We start from the raw sequence: 26,376 nt of genomic DNA, 5'->3' as shown, positions 1-26,376 counted from the left end.
TGAAAGAAAAACAGAAAATGCCCTCTGTAAAGAAAAATATGACAGGTTACCATTTTAGGTAGAAATACTTTGTCAGATCCCAATTCTGAATAATGTTAACAAGTCTTTTTCAGCAGGCCTTCCGCCTGTTGGCATTTTCTGTTTATACCTTAGTTCTGAATGGCAGACCCGGATTTCAGACTGCTCAAACTCATTTCACATAAGACCCTTGTAGCTCATGGAGAGAAGAGTTGTTTAACCCATCAGTCCTGGAGGTGTGGAGGAGGTAGCTATAATCCCTAATCCCAGGATGACAGTTCTGTGTGCCAACATACTGCACCATCCAGAGTGTCACCAGTGCAGGACAGAAAAAATAACTGGAAAACCGTGAAGCTATACATATATATGTATGGACTAATTCCCCAATTGGACGTTTCTAGCGCAGAGGGACCAACAGTCATGAAATCAAGTACCCACAGCCTGTGATTTCCCACCTATTAATTTAAATGGTCGTAAAATCAAGGTCTGCAGGTCCACAGTTACCCGACCATTGCTCCCTGTGAGTGCAGCTCCTCAGAAACAGCCTGACAGTATTTATCAAATTGAGTCCTATTCACCGATGTACCAGAAAACCGAAAGGCTTTGCTCCTCTGAACTTCAGAAGTACATCAGCCGGAGTCCAGTACTTTCAGCATGGTTCACTGTTTAAAGTTTGAAGTTCGGTCTCTGCTAGTTCTGCTGTCTGCTGTGTAGGCTGCCTTTTACGGAAGTTTTTTTACTTAAACTGCACAGTTTATGTGACACGCCAGTGGATTGCTGCACTGTTAATAAACAATTGGCAGTTATCTTTTAAAACCTTTCATTGCATTTCCCATTTCATTAATCCAACTTCACCACGAATCCAGTGCCTTGCACTCTGTTAAGTCTCTGGCATGTTCCATATAAACATTCCTCTAATTCTGTTTTTTTTTGATTTGGTCCTAAGTTTAAATATTTTTCTTTTCTCCCCTTACGATCTCCAATACATCACGCACCAGACCCTGTAATGTTATCAGGGCATGGAGGCATCACCTCCTCCCCCATGGGAAATCACACCAGCTCTGCTCTGCATCTCCCCCTTCACTGAACTACAAAGACTGAGTCATGTGCATATTGAAACCTCTCTGCAGAGTCACTGGGGTAGACAGTGGCTTAGTGCGATAATGCAAAACAGGCTGCCAAATCATGATCATCCTTTTTACACTATTGCACAAAGTCGATTTCTGGTTTGATTACATGGGGATTCTTGGATTTTAGTCAGTGCTTCAGGGATCAAATTCTCCTTTTTATTACGTGGGGTTCTGGGACTTTTGTTGATAATTTTGGAATCATTTGCTGAAATTCCAACTGTTTGGCTGTGAAAACGCCATATCGTGGCTTTATTCTTCTGCTCTGTGCCAAAGAAGGATCACACCACCAATCTGTTGAATCAGGTGTGTCATGTTATAAAAACACACTTTCAAATGAAAACAAGTGAAATTTTAAATGGAGGACAAAAAAAAATTAGCAATCGAGGTATTGCTATGCTTTCTTTCCATCACAAAGTAGAGATTAATGGACTAAAAGTTCAGACCTCCAGCTGGGCAGACACAAGGTGGTAATGCCTTGAGAATGGTGGGCAATGACTGAGCGCCCCCTATCACCATCGCTGTGGGTGCAACAATGTTCACCTACCCCTGGGTGGGCATGGGTTGCCCTGAGTCAGGCAGTAGGCCCATTTCAAATGCTAACTGGGGTCCCATGTCATAGATGGGACCTCAATTGGCTGGCGTTTCTGGGCTGAGCTGGGCATTGCATGCACCGTGGACACTCCGACAACCGAGGGAGCGGGGGGGTCTGGCCAAAGAGGATCCCCGAGGTAATTTCATCTTCATCCTTGCAGGGCTTCTCCAGGCTCCGCTAACCCAGCCCTGTGGCCACCATCCCATCCATGTGCCCCCGTGCCCCCCCCCCACCCACCCACGGTTCCCCTCAGACTGAGGCCTTCCCTAGGAGCCTACCCTCCTCCAGCCTGTAGCCCATGGAGACATGGTTTTCAACCACAGCTCACCAGCTGATGCAAAAGAGTCCCTGGTCCTTAAAGTGAATCGGGCCTCCTGGCAGGGAGACTGAACACCGGGGCAGAGCATTCCATGGGCCAGTCGCACAGATCCCACTCAAGAAGTACATCAACCCCAATATTATTCCTTTGGAGCCTATGTTCATGCAGCGGGCACGATCAGGAAACACTTAAGTCATTGCTGTTATTCCTTTGAGGAAACTCAAATAAATTCTTGGGAAGGAAATTTTAAAATTCAATACATCACACTTCAGACAAGTCACACTCCATAACACATATTCGTTCACTGTCTTCCAACTACAGCCATAGAAATATTTCAGCCTGGTGACTTTCCAGGAATGACACATTTTACATTTGCTGCCAAAGAAACAGCTTCCATTATTTAAACTGGTGATGATTTTACCCTGGCGGAAGGACATGTGCAAAGCACCATGAATACAACACGGTGAGCCATGCTTCTCCAAACATTGTAGGAAGGATATAACCGTATACCCATTCCTTGTAACTACCTTTAATGTGTTGTTCCACCAGGGGGGCACAGGCATGGAAATACACATTTCAATCTTTCCTTAATAGATTAATTGGCAGAGGTAAAGGACATAGGAACAGCCCCTCAGGCATTCAATGAGATCAGCTTCATTTTCCCACCTTTTCTCTATATCCTTTGATCCCCTTACCTAACATCTATCCATTTCAGTCTCGAAAGCTCTAATTTCTTCCACCATGCACAGCCTTTTTCAGGGAGAGTTCCAAATTTTTCTTGCCCTTTGTGTAACAAACTGCTGCATGGCTTCACTCCTAGATGGCCTAGCTCTAATTTTAAGATCTTGTCCCCGTGTTCTTGATTCCTCCACAGAGGTAATAGTTTCTCTGTATCTATCTTATCAACTCCTTTCAATGTTTGAAACATTTTGCTTAGAGCACCCCTCAATCTCCTATATTCAAGGGGGTACAAGCTACATTTAATCAATCTGTCCTCATAATTTGACCCTTTTAGCCCCAGTTTCATTCTGGTGAATCTGTGCTGAAGCACCTCCAAGGCCAATATATCCTTCCTGAGGTCCTGTACTCAGTGCTCCAGATGGGGTCTAACCAACGCTGTGTACAACTGAAGCCTAATTTCTTTGCACTTGTATTCTAGCTGCCTTCAGATAAAAGGCCAAATTTCCATTCAGCTTTTGTCCCCAGAACTTCAAAATTGTCCCTCATTTCCTCCAATTAGGTTCAGTTTAGCTCTATAAATTCTTGCAATGTAGTACAAGTACCTTCTCCTCCTTTCAGGTTGATATAATAAATGCCCCACTCGTCTCCAGGCAAACCTTCAATGTGCACTCAGATGGAACAGGTTATAAAGTACTTGCAGAATGAACAATCATGCTAGCAATACGGCTTTGAAACTGTGTTTTGGAAGGCAGTGAAAGTTTCTTCACCAATAGATCATTCTCATGAAATAAAACATCCACCACTAACCATTCAAACCCATTGGGAATCAATGTAAACTATAAAGGTACTTTACAGAACACTCCTATTAACTAAACCTCGCTTATGACCTAGAACCTGTTGAGGTCAAGTCCATGATGTAATGCACACAGCCTTCCAGTTGTTTCAAGCTGAAGTCAATGAAATACTGCTTGGCAAACAGATTTTTAGCTTGCATCCAACTGTGGTGAAACAACACAAAGGTAGCAGCTCAATTGTCTGAGCCGGAATAATTTTATATTTGATTAATACTTCGCATTTTACTCTATTTTATCCTATTTGAACTGTCCCACTCCTGAGGCCGTCCATTGAAAATGATATGGAATGCCAGCTAATGTTAGTTTACAATCTGTTACCCAGTTCATTTACATTAGAAATAAGCCTAAAATGGCCAGGGATTTCTGTGTTGCAGCAGTCTGTGTTTTACTGAATCATACTTTTGTTTTTTTAATTATTCATCATTGCTATCCCCATGACTAACGGGAGTGGCTGGAGCTGACTCAAGTCAGAGCTGCAAGTTCCAAAATAAATACCAAAACAGTAATAGTTTTTTCTTTCACATACTACTTCTGCTCCACAATATTTTGGGCAAAGGCACAACGCTTCTAAAGTTATGGAAGCTGCTGCTAACTCTTAGTTTATCCAACACTTTGTATATTGGCCTAATCCATGACCGCGAGTATGGTTTTCAGTACAACAATTCCACTAATGAGCATGTGGTGCACTGCTTGAATTCTGCTCTTCACTGAATTATCTGTTACTGCGTTGGCCATCTCTAAATCCTTTGATAGAGTCTGACATCTTAAGGCTTCCCACCAAAGCTATGCTCATGACTATCTAATTTCCTCTCAAATCTCTTGAGCTGTACTCATCTTCTGGCAATTTTTCCATTTACTCAATAATTCCCCATAGCTCTGCCCTCTTCATCATGCTGTTTCTTCTTTCCAGTCTATATTCATAAACCCCTTTCAAATAACACATTCTCAGGGAACATGATTTGCACTCCACTTGTGATACCTCGGGTGAGTCATTAAATCCTGGTCTCTCAACTCATCAGTAGAGCAGCGAGAATCTTATTTCTTTCAATTCTTCAAAGAGACGATCTTTTTACATACCTCACAAATATAAGCAACTATGTAACAAATATAAGCAAATATAAAGCAATTATAACCAACAGCCACCAATCAACATGCTACGCCTCGTTATTTCCTCTGACCTCAAATGGAACAACCCACATCATCACTATTGCAAAACCACCTCAAAGCAACTGTTTCCATTTTTGTGCTGAGCACTTCTTTTTCCCTAACAAGCCTTAATTCTCTGTTAGCCCCAAGCCTGTCCAAAAATAATGCAATGCTCCTCTATGTCTGAGACTCTTCTAAATTTCTCACATCTTGGGAGAATTGAAGAAAACGCTTGTCATCTAATTGGCACTCTCTCCTGCAGATCTCCCTCCATTGCAGTCTTCCTTGTCTCTATTGTATCAATATTTCTTTGGCCAGAGTAAGTCTGAACAATCCTATTTTGTCTTTCCTGATTTGTAAAATGCGTCATTTTAATTGTTCTTTCTCCTCCCTACGTTCTCCCTGTTTTAAAGTTAAGATCCATCACACAGCCTCCTCCTGAAACTTACACTTTCCAGGAGCTCAAAACTTTACCTCGCTCAGTCTTTCATTCCTCCTGGAACTGCTTTTAAATCCGAACGTGGTTTCAACTCTTACAACATCCTGATTTATATCATCCTCTCTCTTACTCTTCTCAACTTTGCTAATGTCATTGGTTCTTCAGTTTAAAAAAGACTAAACATTAAGTTGGAGTGGAAATGTGTTCTACTGAGTAGCCATATCGTTGCAAATGACAGATGAAGAACCTGCCCATTTAGTGGTCCTCCTCAATCTGTTCTTATTCATGGGGATAACTTGCAACAGGAGGCTCATCCAACAGCATCCATTTTACACCCTGGCCAACGTTGAAAACTACCACCCCATGTGTTTCATACTTTTTTTGTCGTGCATGGCCTCTTCATTTCAACGCTGTCGCTTTAAATTTTTTTGCGCAGCCACACTCACATGCTCTCTCAAACTTGTGAGCAGCCTGTGCGGTACCTTCCAGGTTGCTGTGCATCTGTGCACATACACCTTGGAGGGATACACTGCCCTCAACTGGCTGATCTGAAGCAGCTGAAAGCCTCTGGTGTGGTATTCAGCTCTTCTCGTGATTGTGTCGAAAAAACTTCCAGCGGAGTTTCACAGTAGCAAACGAGAAATATGGATCCTGAGTCAAAGAGGGAGGTATTGGGAGGAGCGGCCAAAAGCTTGGTCAAAGAGATGAATTTTAAGGATAGTCTGAAAGGGGCAGAATGAGGCAGGAAGGCAGAAGAGTTTAAGGAGTAAGTTCCAGACCATGGGCCCTAGGTGGCTGAAGGTACAGTTAACAATGATGAGACAAAGAAGTCTGCACAAGAGGCCAGAGTCAGAGGAATGAAAGGTTTAGGCAACGGCTGTCCGCTGGAGGAAGTTACAGAAATATGGAGTGGTGAGGCCGTGAAGGGATGTCAACATGAGGATCAGAATTTTAAATGCAAGGCGTTGGGGGAACTGGGAACCAATGGAGATCAGAAAAGAAAGGAGTAATGTTTGAGCAGGACATGCTGCAGGAGAGGCTATGGGCAGCAGAGTTTTACAGGGGCTGAAGTTGATGAAGGATGGAGATAGGAAGCTAGCCAGGACAGCATTCACGCTTGAGCGTGTCATTCACGTTGCAAGTGTCGGGCATGCCATCGGCATCAGGAGAGAGCCTAACCATTCCCCCATGACATTCAATGGTATTACCATCACAATACACCACCTTTAATATCCTGAGGTTCATTACTGATCAGAAACTCAACTGGACCAGCCACATAAATACTAGAGAAGGTCGTAGGCTCGTGTCTCACATCCAGACTCTTCAAAGCCTCTCCACTACCTACAGGGCACAAGTCGGGAGTGTGATGGAATATGCCTCACTTGCCCAGATGGCTGCAGCCGCAAAAACACTCAAGAAGCTCGATACCACCCAGGCCAAAGAGTCCATTTGATCAGCAACCCATTCGCCACCTTAAACATCCACTCCCTCAACCACTTGCACTTTGTGTCTGTAAAGTGTACTATGTGCAGGATGTACTGCAGCAATTCACCAAGGCTTCTTCGGCGGCACCTCCATCCTGACTTGGCCATTTATCTTTCATTCAAGTAAACACTGAAAGGGTGCCCCTTTAAGGCTACAAAGTCTAATTGCTGTTAGGTAAGCATTAGGTGAGCTCATTCAGAGTATAATTACTTTTCAGGCTGCAACTGAAAACCCCTCTTTGTTTGACCTTTTCATTAAATTGGCACGATCCATTAAGAAAAAGAAAGAACTTGTATTTATATGGCAGTTTTCACAACCTCAGGGTGTCCCCAAATGCTTCACAACCGATGTAGTACTTTTGAAATATAATCACTGTTGTAATTTAGGGATACATGGCAGCCAATTTGTGCACAGCAATGAGATATATTTCTGGGTAATCTAAATTTAGGATGAATGTAAACCAACAGGTCCAAATACACTCCCTTTGGACACTACAGATAACTACAGTCTCTAAAAACATGGATTTACCTCACCCATTTAATTGCCTGAAGGAAAGTTCCTCATAAATGTTCCCTGATTCCCAAAGATAATTAAATACAACTCCAGAATAAGTATCCATCTTCAAATCTCCACTATTTAAACAAGCCTGCTGCTGAGTCTCCACCATTGGAGGCCCTGTCGACCTCTTTTACCAAACTTTTGATTACCTATCCTAATATCTCTTTATGCAGCTCAGTGTCAAATTTTGTCTGATAATACTCCTGTGAAGTGCCTTGAACTATTTCACCATGTAAAAGGTGCTACATAAATGCAAGTTGTTGTGTCCACAAACATCAATCCTTCTCCCTGCCACAGAAGTGCAGGAATCATTGTCTCCCATTAAATATTTTACCATCTCAGTCTAATCTTGTCCCTGTAACCTGGAATCTTGTTGCCAATCTGATAGTTACCATTTTAGACCTGTGTCCTTTAATCTGCATACACAACCTAAGTCATATACCCTGCTTACATCTACATTATCTGTGCCTCTCAGTATTTTAAACACTGGGATCCTGTATGCTTTTGCCTCAAAATTAAAACATCAGTTTGAGTCTCTCCTCATAACCTAGATTCCTCTGTTCACGAGTAAACTTTGTTTTCTTTGTCTGAACCTTCCCCAATGCATCAATATCCTGTAGAAGACAGAGTGCTTACAACTAATATTCTAAACGTGACAAAAAAGCAAAATGCTCCAGGTGCTGGAAACCTGAAATTAAAACAAAAAATGCTGGAAACACACTTCAGGTCAGGCAGTATCTGTGCAGAAAGGACTGCAGGGCTAACATTTCAGATTGTATCGATGGGCCACAGACCTGAAACGGTAACTCTACCTTCATTTCTCCAAGCAGATGCTGCCTGAACTACTGAGTGTTTCCAACATTTTCTGTTTGTATTCTAAATGCAGCCTCACCACAAATTCGTACAGCTAGAACGTCACTTGTTGATCTTCAGTCAAAAACTCTCAAGCTGTAACCAACTAGCTGATTTGACTGAAAATGCCAAATGCTATCCCACAAGGAGGAAGGATATACGGCAGTATCAATTACATAAGCCTGCCCTGGCGCACTTCCTGGCAATGCAGCAACATTGTAGGAAGCCTGGAATCCGGTTGAAAGGACATGCAATCGGCCAGTGCCCAGGCCTCTGTTAATTGCACTAGAAACCCGAACAGCCACCAGAACTGGCATAACCCTCCTCTCCTCTGCCTCTCCTATGTCTTCATTATGTCCACAGAGTTGGATAATCCTGAAAGCTGTGAGTGTTAGAAAGAAAATCAGGAAATTGACAGTTTTCACTGCCGACTGCAAAATTCATGTTAACACTGCAAACCGAGAAAAGCAAAGTGAAATGCTAACTTCAAAATGTAATTTTTCCAACAGTTGCCTCTTGGTCCATATTTAAATGCCAGCACAAGCCTCAAATACTGAGGGCTGGATTTTAGAGAGGCAGCGGGCGTCCCGTTGCCTAGGCCAAAAGTTGGGGACGAGGTGGGGTGGTGGAGCGACGCTGCTTTAGAGGTCAGTGAGACCCGGGGCTGCATCTTCAGCAATTAAGTGGCTGTTGTCCCTACTAAGGATGGTGGCCCAACCCCAAGAATTGTCACCAATCAGAGGGCCAGCAGCACCATTGCTGGAGCTGTACCTTCAGATGAAGCCCTGGCAAGGATGTGTGGGGGGTGGGATGGGATTACTGAGGGCAGGTGGCCAATGCCACTAGGGGGCCCCTCTGTGGGCCAAAGAGTGCCTGAACAGGAAGGTCTCCCAACGCTGAAGGGTTTACCTGGTGGTCTCCCAACGCAGTGGAAGGCCTACCAAGCATTGGTAAAATGCCAGCGGAGACAGGATAAGTCCCTTAATTAACTACTTCAGTAGCTCAATTGGGCTCCAGCTCCATCCTGCTGGTAGGATGGCGGTGGGATGACAATAGGCACACCACCCGTTGCCTTCCCATGCCTTTTTGTCAGCCCTCCCCCTCCCAGCCTGTCCCCAAAGGGCTGGTAAAATCCAGCCCTCAGCTTTAGTCAACAGACCAAGAGATTTCTGGCTTGTTGCGTGATCCAGTTAGCCATGAATTTACAAGTAGCTGGAGGTTTTGGAGGATGTTGCTTCAGGCTCTTTCTGTTTTGCTGAGGGGAGAAGGAAGGCGTGTTTATTGCACAGAGTAATTAACTGGTCCCTCATTAACAACTTTAGCACTGTTCCTACTGGCACACTAGACTAATTCCCAGCTTAAAGCATGCTAGTTATCAAGGTAGGCTAAAAGAGCTGGGATTCTACACTTTAGAGAAGAGAAGACTTACGGTGATGTGATCAAGGTTTATAAGATGATGAAGGGATAAGCTTGTGCTCCAGTTTGATGCATTAAATAGGTTCGGGAGGACCAGAGATAACAATTTTCAGTTGTATTGTTCCAGATCTAGGTTCAATGTCTGAAGGGGGTTCTTTTCCCAGAGAATAGTGGACCTCTGCAACAGGCTGCCAGCTCATACACTGGATGTTGATTCGCTGAATTCCTTCAAACAAGAGTTGGACATCACCCTTTATAAAACGTAGGTACTACAGGGGATTATCAAGGCCTCAGTGATCTCCTGGACTATTTTGATTGCCAGGGGGAGTGGGGTTGGGGGCAAGGGGTGGTTGGAGAGGAATTTCCCAGATTTATCCGTCCAAATTAGCCTGGATTTTTATCTTTTTTTTGCCGTTCCCAGGTGATCACATGGTTTTTGGGTGGGGTGGAGAGTGTATATATTGTGATACACCAGGTATTACATTTGTGTGGGACAGCCTGGACAGACAAGAGGGTCTTTTCTTGTCAGTTATTTTTCACATATTTGTAGTATCTGCCAACTGAAAGTGTGAGTTTACACAGTTCAGAACAAAAGTAGCTGAAAAACGTCCAATTTGGGTGAATCTTCAGAAACCCAGACTTAGTCCAGTTATAATATTTCTGCTCAGTTGTGTGGGCGCAACTGTTTTGAATTACATCAACCAGATGTTGGGGGCAATAGTCAATTTATGCTGGAGTATCATTTCATACGTCCCTGCTGCTGTGATGATAATTGGGCAAAGCACTATGATCAACAGCACAAGTCACAGCAAGAGACACTTTTTAAAAAGACTGATTCATAATAAACCAGTGCAAGAAGGGTATCCATTGTGGGAACTAATAGGTGGCCCCACCTCTCCAGCCATGGGTAAGTCTCACTATCATTTAGACTTGTTCAATAGGGGTCCCTATCCCTGATTTAAATCCGTTTACTACCGTCAGGCAGCCATAGATGTGGAATCAATTGAGGTGTTTATAATAGATAGATACTTAAGAGGAAAGATATTAAGGAGCATAGAGAGGAGAGTAGAAATTGGGTTTAAAGAAATCAAGAATGTCCATGATTAATATATTACCAGATGATGGGACAAATGATCCACTCTAGTTCCCATGGGGCTGAAATTCACCTTTGCTTCTTTGGCAGTGGCACAAAAAAAGCAAGAGTGAATCGGATCTTGTTTGCACTCCACTCAAAACAGAAAAGAAACTCGAACTGCATGCAGAACCGCCCAAGATGAATTTCAATCCCTACGTTCCTAATTATCTGTAGTCTCTATTACCGGGTACTGCATGGTATTGCAATTGATGGAACATTGTGCTGTAGCAAGTTGCATCATAGCTGTGAGATGAGCACATTAATGTTGTCTTTCCCCATCTTTATGTCTCACAGGCTAGGACAGTCCTACAGCTGGTGAGGAAATAGCTAGAAATGTGTGGAAGCGAACAGATATTTACAAATAGATCCCTCCATTCAACCCAACACAAAATCAGTCATCCTGCTTCTGGTTGTTGTTAAAAAAAGGGGTTTTTTTCTGAGTGACCATATACATCTGGGATATATGTTGAAATACATGATTGGAGAGATAGACTACAATTGTGTCCAATATTTGATTAATTAGAGCATACTAGTTCTTAGCTCTGAGCCAACTGAATGGTGAGTGTGGGATGTGAACATTTGTCATACTGGCTGCTTTCAGGGTCAGCTCCCTCCAACTCTTCTCACAGTCAATAATTAGACACATACCTTCCTCCTGCGGCAGGTGCTGGTGAGTTGATTGCTTGCACCATGTCTGTGGTGAGAGCGTCCAAAACACTGGTTATAAACTCCAACTTTTTCGCCCCAGGGCAACCTGCAAAAGGTGAAAGGTTAACAGCAATAACTGTAATGGTGGCAAGTGGGCCTGAAAAGTAACATTTTATGCTGTCTGCCTGGTCTGTGGAGCTGTGATTTATTTGTAATCATTTCCTTCCCATCCGGAAGTGATTTCTGTGGTTTGTATGGCCTGGGGGAAGATGAAAGGGTCAAGATGGCACAAACCTTATACCACTCTCATCAGATTCATCTTACTCCTGAATAAATAGTGTAACTGTACGGTACAAATTGCCAGTAAACTACAAAACAGAACCTGTTATATCATCAGAAACGAACTGATTCGTTCAACCAACCAGACTCATGAATTCTATTTTTCTTAGCATCACTGGATCATCTGCTGAGATATAACATCTCACTTTTCATCCAGAATTCAATCGCACCTTTCACATACACGGAATCCCAAGTCCTGTTCTCATCCACAGCCAATCAGACATCACCTCTTATGCCTTCAGGAAGCTTTTATCTCAATTAAAGTCTGATTGGGTGATTCAAAAATATGCACTTTTCCCCTTCTCTCCATTCCCACTGTGTTGAAGTCAAGATCAGTTGTCCGAATTCATTTTCTTCCAAGACCTCAAAACTGAGGAATTCTCCACCTCCCTCAGTCTTCCTGCAGTTTGCAGACTTTTCAAACCTCAGCTTGACATCACCTAACCACTACTATCTGATATACCCATTCTCTCCTACACATTTCAATAATGGTGGTATTGTGCACTGTTACCCTGCACTTATTTTTCTCAATGAATAAATCCATGATTTTATTTAACCAGTAATGCTGGTTTATTGCTAATTATGGTTAATATTTAGTCAGCATAACTTTGTTTATATGATAGAGTTTCCTGACAACACCAAGCTCTTAATCACTATCATCGCCAGATGTAAATGGGCAAGGGATTCAGTACTGTTTTCATAACAGCAAACACAGGAGCCGTTGTGTTCTGAATGTCAACACTGTACTTAACTCTCTCATGTTTAGCGAAGCCTGTATGTAGTCCACTTACACCAATGTGCATGTGTATAAATTTCTGGTTTAAAGAATAATACTTAGAGCTACAGTCAAATTAAACCTTTTTTTTTTCTCCTGGCACCCTGCAAACTTGTAATAGGTCAAAGGTCTCTAAGCAAACCAAACAACTCTATGATATCATTGGCTGTTTTAAGAGATAATAGCCTATCAATGACATCATTAGCTTGGCAACAGAGCATCTTATCATCCGGCAAAGGTCATTTTGATTCTTTACTCAAAGGGTTCCTTTTGTATGAGAAAAGAACCAGTGCAATAGTAATAGCTTGTAGACAGTACTGTAGAAGGAGTGGTTTTAGCAGGTGGAAAGGAGTGAGACACAGAACAGAGGTAGCTGTACAAAAACACACACCATCAATCTTGCACATTAATAGTATTAGATTACAATACAATACTGTGTCTGTTTTATTCACAAGGCTCCTAATCTTCAGAGTCTGTAAAGCACAATAAATGACAGTAGGCAGGGCACAAAACAGTTTCCCTGGTTTGCGAAAGTACTTTTAATTCTGACTGTCTCCCCGCAATAGTTGGATCATCCAATCTCGGCAACTTCTCAAAAGCTCTTCTATTCTTACGACCAAAGTGAATAACTTCACACTTCCCCACACTATACTCCATCTGCCACTTTGTTGCCCACTCACTTAGCATGTCTATATCTTTTTGCAGCCTCTCTATGTCCTCCTCACAGCTTGCATTGCAACCTACCTTCGTATCATCAATAAACTTAGATACATTACCCTCTGTCTCTTCGTCTAAGTCATCAATATAGATTGTTAAAAGCTCCAGCACTGATTCTTGAGGCACTCCACTAGTTACAGCCTGCAAACTTGAAAATGCCCCATTTATCCCTACACTTTGCTGCCTGTCTATTAACCAATCCTCTCTCTGTGCTAATATATTACCCCCAACTCCGTGAGCCTTTATCTTGCCTATTAACCTTTTGTATGGCACTTTATCAAATGCCTTTTGGAAATCCAGGTATACTACATCTACTGGTTCCCCTTTATCTACCCTACTAGTTACATGCTCAACAAATTCTAAGAAATTTGTCAAACACGATTTCCCTTTTCACAGAATTGTTACAGTGCAGAAGAGGCCATTTGGCCCATCGTGTCTGCGCCGGCTCTCCTAATGAGCATTTCACCTAGTGCCACTCCCCCGCCTTCTCCGCATAACACTGTACATTCTTCCTTTTCATATAACAATCTAATTCCCTTTTGAATGCTTCAATTGAACCTATCTCTACCACACTCTCAGGCAGTGCATTCCAGATCTTAACCAATCACTGCATGGAAAAGTTTTTCCTCATGTCGCTTTTGCTTCTCTTACCCATTACTTTAAACCTGTGCCCTCTTGTTCTCAATCTTTTCACAAGTGAGTACAGTTCTCCCTATCTACTCTGTCCAGACCACTCATGATTTTGAATACCTCTATCAAATGTTCTCTCAGCCCTCTCTTCTCCAAGGAAAACAGTCCCAACTTCTCCAATCTATCTTCATAACTGAAGTTCCTCATCCTGGAATTGTTCTCGTGAATCTTTTCTGTACTCTTATTAATGCCTTCACATCCTTCCTAAAGCACGGTGCCCAGAACTGAACACAATATTCCAGCTGAGGTCGAACTAGTGTCTGATACAAGTTTAACATAACCTCCTGGCTCTTGTACTCTATGCCCCTATGAACAAAGCCCAGGATACTGAATGCTTTCTTAACCACTCTCTAAACCTGTCCTGCTATCATCAATGACTTATGGACATATATACCCAGGTCCCTCTGTTCCTACACCCAACTTTAGAATTGTACCCTTTATTTTATATTGTCTCTCCATGTATGAATCACTTCACATTTCTCTGCATTGAACTTCATTTGTCACCTGTCCACCCATTCCACCAACTTGTTTATGTCCTTTTGAAGTTCTACACTATCTTCCTCACAGTTCACAATGCTTCCAAGTTTCGTATCATCCGCAAACTGTGAGATTGTGCCCTGTACACCAAGGTCTAGGTCATTAATATATATCAGGAAAAGCAAGCGTCCCAACACTGACCCCTGGGGAACTCCACTACAAACCTTCCTCCAGCCTGAAGAACATCCATTAACCACTACTCTTTGTTTCCTGTCACTCAGCCAATTCCGTATACATGTTGCTACTATCCCATTTAATCCTGAACTATAACTTTGCTCACAAATCTGTTGTGCGGCACTGTATCAAACACCTTTTGAAAGTCCATGTAAACCACATCAACAGCATTGCCCTCATCAACGCTCTTTGTTTCCTGTTCAAAAAATTCCAGCAAGTTAATTAAACATGCTTTTCCCTTAAGAAATCCATGCTGGCTTTCCTTAATTAACCCACATTTGTCCATGTGACTATTAATTTTGTCTCAAATTATTCTTTCTAGAATTTTCCCCACCATCTAAGTTAAACTGACTGGCCTGTAGTTGCTGGGCTTATCTTTAGATCCTTTTTTGAACAAGGGTGTAACATTTGCAATTCTCCAGTCCTTTGGCACCACCCCGGAGTCTCAGACTGAAATATTTTGTAAAACCATGTTGACATTGTCTGATCATGATTTTCTAAGGGAACTGGTAAGTCTTAATAATAGATTCCAGCATTTTCTAGATGACTGATGTCAGGCCAACTGGCCTGTAGTTCCCGGTTTTCTTTCTCCCTCCTTTCTTGAATAGCAGGTTTACATTTGCTAACTTCCAATCTGCTGGGACTGTTCCAGAATCGAGGGAATTTTGGAAAATCATAGACAGCGCATCCACGATCTCTGTGGCTATCTCTTTAGAACCCTAGGATGTAGGCCATCAAGTCCTGGGGCCGCACACCAAAGAGCTGCCGCAATCTCACACGTAGCAAGCTCATTTAAATAGCTGGGGTGGCCCGCCCCCACCCAATCACGTGGAGAGGGCAGGCTGTCGACCCGGCAATGGTGTCAGCTGCCTGTGTGCAGGCACTGGTGCCATTTTTAAAGGGCAGCCAGCCCTGCCGGTCATTTTGAATTTTTAAAGCTACAACGCACCAGCCCCCCCCCAAAATTTATTAAATAAATTTCTAATGCCCCTTTCCCACCCCCCAATAACAATTACATTAACTATTTGCCCTTCTCCCCCAAAACACTTACCTTTCAAATCTGACCTTCCCCCTGCCAAACTGCACAAAGTTTAAAGTTCACCCCTTCTCACCATCCCCTACACCCATTACATTTATTCGACCCCCATCCCCACACCCCCACATTGAAAATCCTGCCCCTCCCCAACAGTGTCACGCTGGCTTTCCCCGGACAGGGAATTGAAGGCTCGGGAGTGTCGGCCGCCGCGCCGAAGATCGCTGTGGACCCGGAAGATTGAAGATAAGTTCATTTAAATTTATGCATGTTATTAATTTAAATATTGAAATCCAGGTCCCGTTGCCCAGTGGTGATGGGGCCACCATGGAGTCTCGTGGCCACCGGGAGGATCGGGCTGCGCCCTCTCGACGTCAGCTCCGTGGCGGACCACTGCCGGCCCCATATTTCGGCCACCCCACCACGGAGACCAACATCGAGGAGAGCTTGGTAAAATCCAGCCCGATAAGTGTGTACTTGTTTTGTGGTGCCGCGTCAAGCCACCGGCCTTCACTGCAACTCATGCCACTTTCTTTGTTGTTCATTGTGTTCTTTCTACCTTCAAAAATGGGCCTGTTCCCTGGCAGAAATTGTACAATTTCACAGAGAGTTATATAACATATGGATATACATGTAACCATCTGGTACCATCAGCTGTGACCTCAGGGGATGATTATTTAATGGTTGCCGGATTTTATGCAGGAAAGGGTTGGGGGGGGGGGGGGGGGATGGCGGGGAGCGTGGTAAGGAAGAGGAGAAATTAGGAACCAGGATCTCTGCTCCCTGTAGATACCGGATATTGTGCTAATCCAGAATTAGGTGATTTCCTGAGATTAGTTGAACGTTTTCAATTTAAAAAAAATCAAAGTGTCTAAAAGGTGAGTTACTGACAAAAAAAGTTCAGCCTAACCAAAAGAATAGATAATAATGGTGCCTTCTCCAGTAAAATCCTCTGTGAAATACTGGCCCCTGCATTCCTACCAGCTCATCCATGTTTTCCCTGTTTCAGTTCCTAAACTTGCTTCATGCTGTTATATACCTTCCTTCAGCTAAGAAAACAGTACAGACTGCTACATAGTCAGTGCTGCTTTATGAGCAACTGCCAGAAGGCTCTCTGCATGGAATAATTCCTCGGCAATGGATTACATTGTGAATTAAATTCTGTTCTTTCATGGAAGTTTGAATGCTTGACTGTATTTGTGTTGCTAAGCTCAAGCCCTGGCTTCTAATGCAGCTCCCTTCTCTAAAGCGCTCAAATGTAAACTGTTTTGGATATAGCAAGCCAAATACCGAGCACCTGACTTCTCCTTTATTTTTATTTTCTTGGAGTAATGCTTGTCAACGCTGGAAGAGTGTTCCAAACAGCCTCGAAGCCAGGAATGGTATGGGATTGAAGCTTAGAAAGAGCAGAAAAGGTAAAGAATCCGTACACCACAAACACACAGCATTGGGCCATTTCTCTAGTTAAAACCATAGAGGTTCACAGCACAGAAGAGAAACATATAGTTTTTCATGTCTAGCTTTGCTCTTTGTTAGAACAGTCCAAACTGCATTTCTCTTCATCTTCCTCTGCTTCAACTATCTTAGAATTGTAGAATGATACAGCATGGAAGGAGGCTATTCAGCCCATTGTGGCCATGCCAGCTCTTTGAAAGCACTATCCAATTAGTCCTACTCCCCTTTCCCCATAGCCCTTCAATGTTTTCCCCCTCAAGTATTTATCCAATTCCCTTTTGAAAGTTATTATGACGTCTGCTTCCACCACCCTTTCAGATGGGACATTCCAGACCATAACAACTTGCCACATGAGAAAAATTCCCTTCATCTCCTCTCTGGCTCTTTTGCCAATTACCTTAAAGCTGTGTCTTCTAGTTACCAACCCTTCTACCAGTGACGACAGTTTCTCCTTATTTACTCTATCAAAATCCTTCATGATTTTGAACACCTCTCTCAAATCTCCCCTAAACCTTCTCTGCTCTAAAGGAGAATAATCCCAGCTTCTCCAGTTTCTCCACATAACTGAAGTTCTTGTCTCTGGTAGCATTCTACCAAATCTCTTCTGGACCCTCTAAGGCTTTGACATCCTTCCTAAAGTGTGGTGCCCAAAATTGTACCCAATACTCCAACTGGGGCCTAATCACCGACTTATAAAGGTTTAGCATAACTTCCTTGCTTTTGTACTATATGCCTCTGTTTATAAAGCCAAGATCCCATATGCGTTTTAATAGCCTTCCCAACTTGTCCTGCGACCTTCAAAGATTTGTATACACACACCCCCAGGTCTCTCTGTTCCTGCACTCTGTTTAAAATTGTACCATTTGTTTATATTGCCTCTCCTTGTACCTTCTATCCAACTTTACCTTAAATGTTGCAATGGTGTCTGCCTGTACCACTTCCTGTGGCAATACGTTCCAAGCTCAGCAACTTTATAAATATTTATAATCTCTCTCCCCACTCTTTGTTACAATTTATATTCATGTGTCACTGAACCTGCAAACATAGCAGCGTACTGTGTTTCTCTACTACCTGAATAAAGCTAATGATTTGAACCATTTAACATCACTGAAGGTTCTACAAATAGCAATGAAATAAATGACCAGATCATTTATTATAGTGATGTTGTTTGAGGGATAAATATTGGCCAGTGCACTGAAGAGAATTCCCTGCTCTGCTGGGCAGGCAGCCTTGGTTTAATGTCTTATCTCAAGGACATGACCTCCAACAGTACAGCATTCCCTCAGTACTGCACTGGCAGTGTCAGCCTAGATTTTGTGGTGAAGTCTCTGGATTGGGATTTGAACAGAAAGAGAGGAAGCTACAGTCACTACTCCAGTCATGTTCAGAGACCTGAGTTAGCAGTACATGTACTTTAGGATCACTAGATTATAAACTCTAAGATGAGGTTTCAAATTGAGTAAAGGTTCCACTCTCCCTTTTATAGGAGCCATTATAAAGGCCAACTTCAGGATCTGCTGCAAGAATTAAAGGGGAAGAAAATTGAATTAGAAAATTGCAAAGTCAACCACAAAAAATAGATTAAAATGAAAAAAACTAAAAGATATAACTGAAAAATGTTAAATTCTTTAGGGAACAAAAAGAAAAACAAAAGGGAAAGATTTCAAGAATTAACATGAAGCCTGAAGGTTATATATTGGAAAAGAACGAAAGACATTTAAAGGCTGCTTTATGCTGGTCACTAAGAAGCTGAGAGGCTTTCAACCCCCCACCACCACCCCCACTCCCACCCCCCCCCAACCACCGCCCCCCCCCCTCCCCCCCGCCCATTACATTATGTCAAAGTGTGCACATTCATAAAGATTGATATTGTGGTTTTCTAGCTGTGAGTTTAGAACAAGTCCAGATTTGTAGGTACAGCATCAATAGTGCTTCAGTACAATGATTCATGTTCAAAATAGGGAGGCTGAATATATATTGGTTTCCTGTCAACTACATCGATGTTTACAGGGCCAGCAAGTAGCACCTGTGTGGGGGACTGAAGTGAAGTAGTTTCTACTGAATTCAGTCTTTGATTATCAAAGTTGAATCAGCTCATTACTGCAAGACAAACATACCCGAATGTTGTATCATGATTGTGCAGCACAAAGAGCCGCTGCCAAGACCTTCCCCTCAAAACATGTCATCTGTACTAAATCCTCTCTTGTGTTTTGCCATGCAAGAGGAACGCTCCACAATGAGTGAGCTTTCTTATCATGTTTAGCTTGAATGAATGCAGCTGGTGGACAGAACATCAACTAATACAACATCAAACAGATCTGACTGGGTATTGTATTGAGAGCACAATTCAGAGAAGTGCACCTGAACAAACTGACCTGGGCATAAGTGACAATTCTGTTCAGCAAGCTCGCTTCTCTTGTACTCACTCTGAACAAACTAAAGGGATAAAGTTAAGAGGAACAATAGCTGCAAGATACTGGTAATCTGCAGGCCAGACATCACACCACACTCACTTAGTGATTTCTGGAAGCACCCTTATTTAATTTTCCCAAACATCTTTCAGTGAAACATTTTTGCAACTTTTTAAAGCTATTTCTCTGGTGCATGTTCTGGTGTACTGATAAGCTACAAAGCTAGGAAATGGATTGTTGAAATTTAGCCAGGTTTAAAGATAGATTCACTGGGTCTTTGTACTCAGCCTTGTCCTGCATTGCCCCATATTAAATTGGAATGACAAGTTTTATATAAAGCATGTACCTTCTCATTCAATATTGCCAACTTTAAGTACATTCTACAGACATCACACACAGGCACATTTATTCAAAAACTCTCTGGTCGTGCACTTAACCCAGTTTTAGAAGGCCCTGTTTTCTTCATTTCCCAGAACCCACCTTATTGTCTCCCTTGGCAGGATTTCACTTTACAAAATTCGTTCAAGATCTGTACAGGATACCGAAATTATAAAGTAACTGACGGTGTCTCCGTCTGCTTAATTTCTGTTAATTCTAAGTCAAGAGTGTCTGAGCATTTTGTTTTCATGGGCTGTGAAGTGTGTAGTATAGAGCCTTTTAGGCCACTTACAAGGTTTATATCCATATTCATCTTAATTTGCATGTATTACAAATTGCTGATACCAACACTTCTTGGTGTCTCGATTTAGGATATAGTCGCCAATGAAGCAATAGCACTTAGAGGGCTCTTTCCAAACCCATAAGTCAGCAAAATTCAAACAACAGCAACAATGACATAGATCTAAATATCAAATTATACTGCATTTATAAACAGGGCAAATCGAGTGAATAAGAAATATGTGAAAATAGAAACCGAGGTTGCCTTGGCTTCAAGGATTAGATTCTGGGGACTCGGGGATCTCGCGTCCCATGGGCTGGACTTCGTCACCCCTGCCTTCAGTTGACAGCAAAGTAGTTGGATTTTTGCTCCCATCAAACTCTTTTCATCTAGAATCATCAACAAGAGAAAACTTTACCCCATCAACAAGTCATCCTTGATTTCAAACGGTCTGCATTTTATGCAGCTTCCAAATTAAAGTCATATGGAATATTGTAAAGATATTAAGAAGAAAACGAACCAATTGAGCCAAGCTATACTATTCCCTATGGGCTCCCTTACATCCAGTCATTTCCCTGCTACACTGTTTCCCTCCTTATGTGCCTTGTCAATTCTACTTGAGGTCACGGGTGCTACTTCTGAGGCCTCTGTCTTCTCAGAATTCAAAGAAGTAATTTTTCTCAAGTAACTTCTCCTGTACATGTAGAATTTGTCAAAAAAAAGCATTAGAAATCACCAGTTTCTACAGAGGATTTTTTAAACCACTACATATCAAACAATGTTGATATGTTCAATCCCAGCGTACAAAAGGCCTTCTAACCTGAAAAATCACAACTGGAATTTCACTCCTGCATCCACACACTCTGAACTAAAATGATCAGAACAATAAACACAGGCCACCTGACAATGCTCGACAGCGTATTAGCAGTTCAACTTAATCCTTTGCAGTCTTGAAGCTCGCTTGGTTTCAGTAGCTACTAAAAGCAGATTCTAAAACCTACTGTATTACTACCACGACAGCTCAAACTCCATGAAGCATGATGAATGCATGACAAGTTCATTTGGAGCCTAATATTTCCTGTATGATTCCATTATCCAACTCTTATATTCCAACACCATGGTCATAACAGGCATGAAATTGGGATGACCTCCATTTGCCTGCTGTTGAAAACCCTTAGCACTCTTGTGTCCGGTCTAAAATTGAGTGCATGACAAAGGCATTTGGTTGCACTGGAAACCTTAATGAGACTGTTTCCAAAGGGAAATTGGAACTAATAAACTGCTGTTTTTTATTTTTCAGTTACTGATGAAGTATGAGAAATGTTGGTCCAAATAACTTCCAAAATGCATCCTGAATTAAAATATTAGAATATGAAGACACTAATCGGGCCTCCATGCAAGCCAGCAACCATAAGGAGTTGTAATGATTAAAATGGCAAAAGGGACTGGCTGAAGGTCCTCACTGCGGATTTCAAATTCCTCAGCATACGAGTGTACAAATTCTTGCTGGTAAATTGAACTAAGCACTTGCCAAATCCTTGTTTTAGGAAATAGCTGACCGACCGGGTTGTCCATCACCATCATTTACTCTTGCACACACATTCTACAAGGGCTTTGCTCCACCACTGTTCAAATAATGGCACAATGAAGCTGCCTATGAGTTTCCAGTATTAACCTTATTCTTTTTATGAGGAAATTTGAGGCCAGAAAATTTATCGCCTGTCAGGAAGGAATCTCTTAAAATACACAACTCACATTTATACAGCACCTTTAAAATAGAAAAATATCCCAAGCCACTTCACAGAGATGTAAACAGACAAAAACTGACACCAAGCCAAAGAAAGATAGATATTAGGAGGGGTGCCAGTCAAGGAGGAGAGGGACACAGAGAGATTTATGGAAGGTAAGGCAAGAACAACAATGGTGGGGAAAGGGTGGCAAGGGGACCGATGCATAATAGACCAGAGATGGACGAGGCTGGAGTTCTGTTGGGGTTGCTGGGCCGGAGAATGTTACAGAGCTATGGAAGGGAGAGGACATGAACACAAAAAATGAAAATTTTAAATTGGAAGCTTTGAGGAACTGGGAACCAATGCAAGTCAGCAAGGACGGAATAATGGATAAGCAGGACTTGGTGCAGGATAGGATATGGGCAGCAGAACTTTGGATGAACTCAGGTTTACAGAGCATGGACAATTAGAAGCCATACGGACAGCGATAAATTGTGACTAGAGATAAGAGGGGACGAGAGAAGTGGTAGGGAGGTAGAGCTCAGTGTCATCAACGTACGTGTGGCAACTGACTTCCCTGCCTTCCCATTCTTTTGCCCTGCCATCTGACCGTAAGACAGGGGCACGTTAAATGCAATCCCCATTTCACAGGATTTCATACACAATGATAATGAAGATCAGAAGAAGGCAGATGGCACCAAAGTTGTGGGATATGTCGAGCATTCTTTGTTCCAGTCCTACTCAGGCCCCCTCCCCCAACTCTTTTTCCGGTACATTGTTGACTGTATCGTTTCCTGCTCCCGCCCCGAACTGGAAAACTTTATCAACTTTGCTTCCAATTTCCACCCTTCTCTCACCTTTACATGGTCCATCTCTGACACTTCCCTTCCCTTCCTCGACTTCGCTGTCTCTATCTCTGGGGATAGGTTGTCTACTAATATCCATTATAAGCCCACCGACTCCCACAGCTACCTCGACTACACTTCTTCACACCCTACCTCCTGTAAGGACTCCATTCCATCCTCCCAGTTTCTCCGTCTCCGACGCATCTGCTCTGATGATGCCACCTTCCATGACAGCGCTTCTGATATGTCTTCCTATTTCCACAACCGAGGATTTCCCCCCACTGTGGTTGACAGGGCCCTCAACCGTGTCCGGCCCATTTCCCACACCTCTACCCTCACCCCTTCCCCTCCCTCCCAGAATCGTGACAGGGTTCCCCTTGTCCTCACTTTCCACCCCATCAGCCTCCATATCCAAAGGATCATCCTCCGCCATTTCCGCCACTTCCAACGTGATGCCACTACCAAAAGCATCTTCCCCTCCCTTCCCCTGTCAGCATTCCGAAGGGATTGTTCTCTATGTGACATCCTGGTCCACTCCTCCATTACCCCCACCACCTCGTCCCCATCCCATGGCACCTTCCCCTGCAATCACAGGAGGTGTAATACCTGCCCATTTACCTCCTCTCTCCTCACTATCCCAGGCCCCAAACACTCCTTTCAGGTGAAGCAGCGATTTACTTGTACTTCTTTCAATGTAGTATGCTGTATTCACTGCTCACAATGTGGTCTCCTCTACATTGGGGAGACCAAGCGCAGACTGGGTGACCGCTTTGCAGAATATCTCCACTCAGTCCGCAAGCAGGACCGTGAGCTTCTGGTTGCTTGCCATTTCAACACTCCCCACTGCTCTCATGCTCACATCTCTGTCCTGGGATTGCTGCAGTGTTCCAGTGAACATCAACGCAAGCTCGAGGAACAGCATCTCATCTACCGATTAGGCACACTACAGCCTGCCGGACTGAACATTGAGTTCAATAATTTCAGAGCATGACAGCCCCCCATTTTACTTTCATTTTTAGTTACTTTTTCTTTTTTTCTTTTTTACAATTTTTTTTTTGCATTTATTTCATTTCATCTTAGTTTGTGTAGTTTGCTTACCCACTGTTTTTTTTCAGGATTGCACTTGCTGCTGTTCAATATTCAGTCCATTCACACCTAATCTGTACTAATGCTTTGTCTTTCAACACACCATTAACATATTGTTTGCCTTTGCTCCATGACCTTTTGGTCAGCAATGTGGCCTGGTCCAGTCTACACCTTCTCCTTTGTTATCTCTTGCCCCACCCCCACCTCACTTGCTTATAACCTGTGACTTTTCTAATATTTGTCAGTTCCGAAGAAGGGTCACTGACCCGAAACGTTAACTCTGTTTCTCTTTTCACAGATGCTGCCAGACCTGCTGAGTGGTTCCAGCATTTCTTGTTTTTATTTCAGATTTCCAGCATCCCCAGTATTTTGCTTTTATACTACCAAAGTTAGACTGTCCATTTCCTCCCACAATCTGCCACCAACTATAACTGCAGACCCTACAAAAGCATTTCAAGTAACTATTTTCTGGAGAGGATACCCCCTGGGTAGGTCAGCGGTACCATCTGTAAATATGCCAATGGATAGTCTGTAAATCTCAATTAAACATTAATAGTGTGAATTTTGAATCAGCTTCCCTTCTGTAAACTCAGCTGAGAGCCCTTTATATAGCTGCAGCAGCACTTAAAATTTCCAGCGGGAAGGAGTTCAACATGTATAAGTAATTAGGTTCAAATGCACAAATTCAGGTGGGAATGGCAGTGCGCTGCAAGTAAAGCAGAATCTCTGAAACCATTCCCCACTTAGCAACATGGACAAACAGAAAACTATGATCAAGGGAAAAGAACCATCTTAAACTGATAGTGAATCAAATCTACAATAACGGGAAGAACAATAAAAGAAAGACTTAGGGTTCAAAATAAATTGGAAGGGGGATGAGCAATGGGTTATCTTTAAGGATGAGATGCTTCAGGTACAGGCTAGGTACATCCCAACAAGGGAGAAAGGCTGGGGAACCAAAAACAGGGCTCCTTGGATGACGAGGGAGATAGAGATTATGATGAAACAAAAAAAAGAGGGTGTATAATGCATGTCAGGTGAATTCTTCAAGTGAGAACCAGGCCAAATATAATAAGTTGAGAGGAGAGGTGAAGAGAAAAATAAGACTGGCAAAGAGAGAATATGAGAACAGAATGGCAGTTAACATAAAAGGGAACACAAAAATCTTCTACTGGCATGTAAATAGTAAGCAGGTAGTAAGAGGTGGAGTGGGGCCTATTAGGGACAAGGAAGGTAATATATGCTAAAAGGCACAGGGCAAGGCTAGAATACTGAAGCAGTATTTTGTATCAGTTTTTTATTAAGAAAGAGGATGCTGACAAACTAACAGTAGAAGCAGAGAGAGTAGAGACAATGGATAAGGTAAAAATTGAGACTGAGGAGGTACAGGAAAGGCTGGCAATGCTTAGTGTTGATAAGTTACCTGGTCTGGATGGCTTGTATCACAGATTGCTAAAGGAAGTGGGGTTGGATGTTAGTATCTAATAAGTTCTGTTAATGGATGTTTATTACCTTGTAGTTGAAGGTAATAAGGTGAACAGGTTTAGTTTAGTTTAGAGATACAGCACTGAAACAGGCCCTTTGGCCCACCGAGTCTGTGCCGACCATCAACCACCCATTTATACTAATCCTACACTAATCCCATATTCCTACCACATCCCCACCTGTCCCTATATTTCCCTACCACCTACCTATACTAGGGGCAATTTATAATGGCCAATTTACCTACCAACCTGCAAGTCTTTTGGCTTGGTGTTGGGTGTTGATTAGTTAATGATACTCAGATGGATATATAAAGAACAGCCAGGCAGCACTGGCTAGGTGTTGTTAGAGTGGTGAAGTAAGTGATGAACAGTCTCTACCAAAGTATCTTAGTCTCAGTGTCCTCACAACAAGCTTGGAAGTTTCTTTAACAGCAGTGATAGAGGGCTTGCTGTAATCTTCCCCAGATATGGGGGAGATGCCAGAGAATTGAAAAGTGGCAAATCATAAAATTGTTGAAAGTTTATGGTACAGAAAGAGGCCACTTAGCCCATTGTAACTACACTGGCCAAAAAAAAGCCATCCAGCCTAATCTCACCTGCCAACATTTTGTCTGTAGCCCTGCAGGTTACAACACTTGAGGTGCATATCCAGACACCTTTTAAATGAGTTGAGGGTTTCTGCCTCTACCCTTTCCAGCAGTAAATTCTAGCCCTATTCAAGAAAGGGTGTAAAGACAGTCCTAACAACATCAGTGGTGGGTAAGGTTTTAGAAATTTTCATCAGCAGGAAAAAAAATCAACAAGCACAGTGGTGCAAAATGGGCGGTGCAGTGGTTAGCACTACAGCCTCACAGCTCCAGGGACCCAGGTTCGATTCTGGGTACTGCCTGTGTGGAGTTTGCAAGTTCTCCCTGTGTCTGCGTGGGTTTTCTCCAGGTGCTCCGGTTTCCTCCCACAAGCCAAAAGACTTGCAGGTTGGTAGGTAAATTGGCCATTATAAATTGCCCCTAGTAGGTGGTAGGGAAATATAGGGACAGGTGGGGATGTTTGGTAGGAATATGGGATTAGTATAAATGGGTGGCTGATGGTCGGCACAGACTCGGTGGGCCGAAGGGCCTGTTTCAGTGCTGTATCTCTAATCTAATCTAAGCACTTGGAGAGGTTGGAGT

At 42.8% G+C, this 26,376-nt stretch overlaps 1 protein-coding gene across 4 annotated transcripts in view; it reads right to left on the bottom strand.

Moving 5' to 3' along the window:
* Positions 1-26,376, bottom strand: part of smoc1 (SPARC related modular calcium binding 1) — a 245,804-nt gene that overhangs the window by 58,081 nt on the left and 161,347 nt on the right. For all 4 annotated transcript variants that reach the window (XM_068038371.1, XM_068038372.1, XM_068038373.1 and 1 more), the window contains exon 10: positions 11,274-11,379. In XM_068038371.1, coding sequence (XP_067894472.1) covers positions 11,274-11,379 — 106 coding nt within the window. The remainder of the gene's footprint in view (positions 1-11,273; positions 11,380-26,376) is intronic.

This window comes from Heterodontus francisci, chromosome 9 (assembly GCF_036365525.1).
Source record: "Heterodontus francisci isolate sHetFra1 chromosome 9, sHetFra1.hap1, whole genome shotgun sequence".
Lineage (NCBI taxonomy): Eukaryota > Metazoa > Chordata > Chondrichthyes > Heterodontiformes > Heterodontidae > Heterodontus > Heterodontus francisci.
Note: the sequence above shows the minus strand (reverse complement) of the source record. Positions and strands in the feature narration are given on the sequence as shown.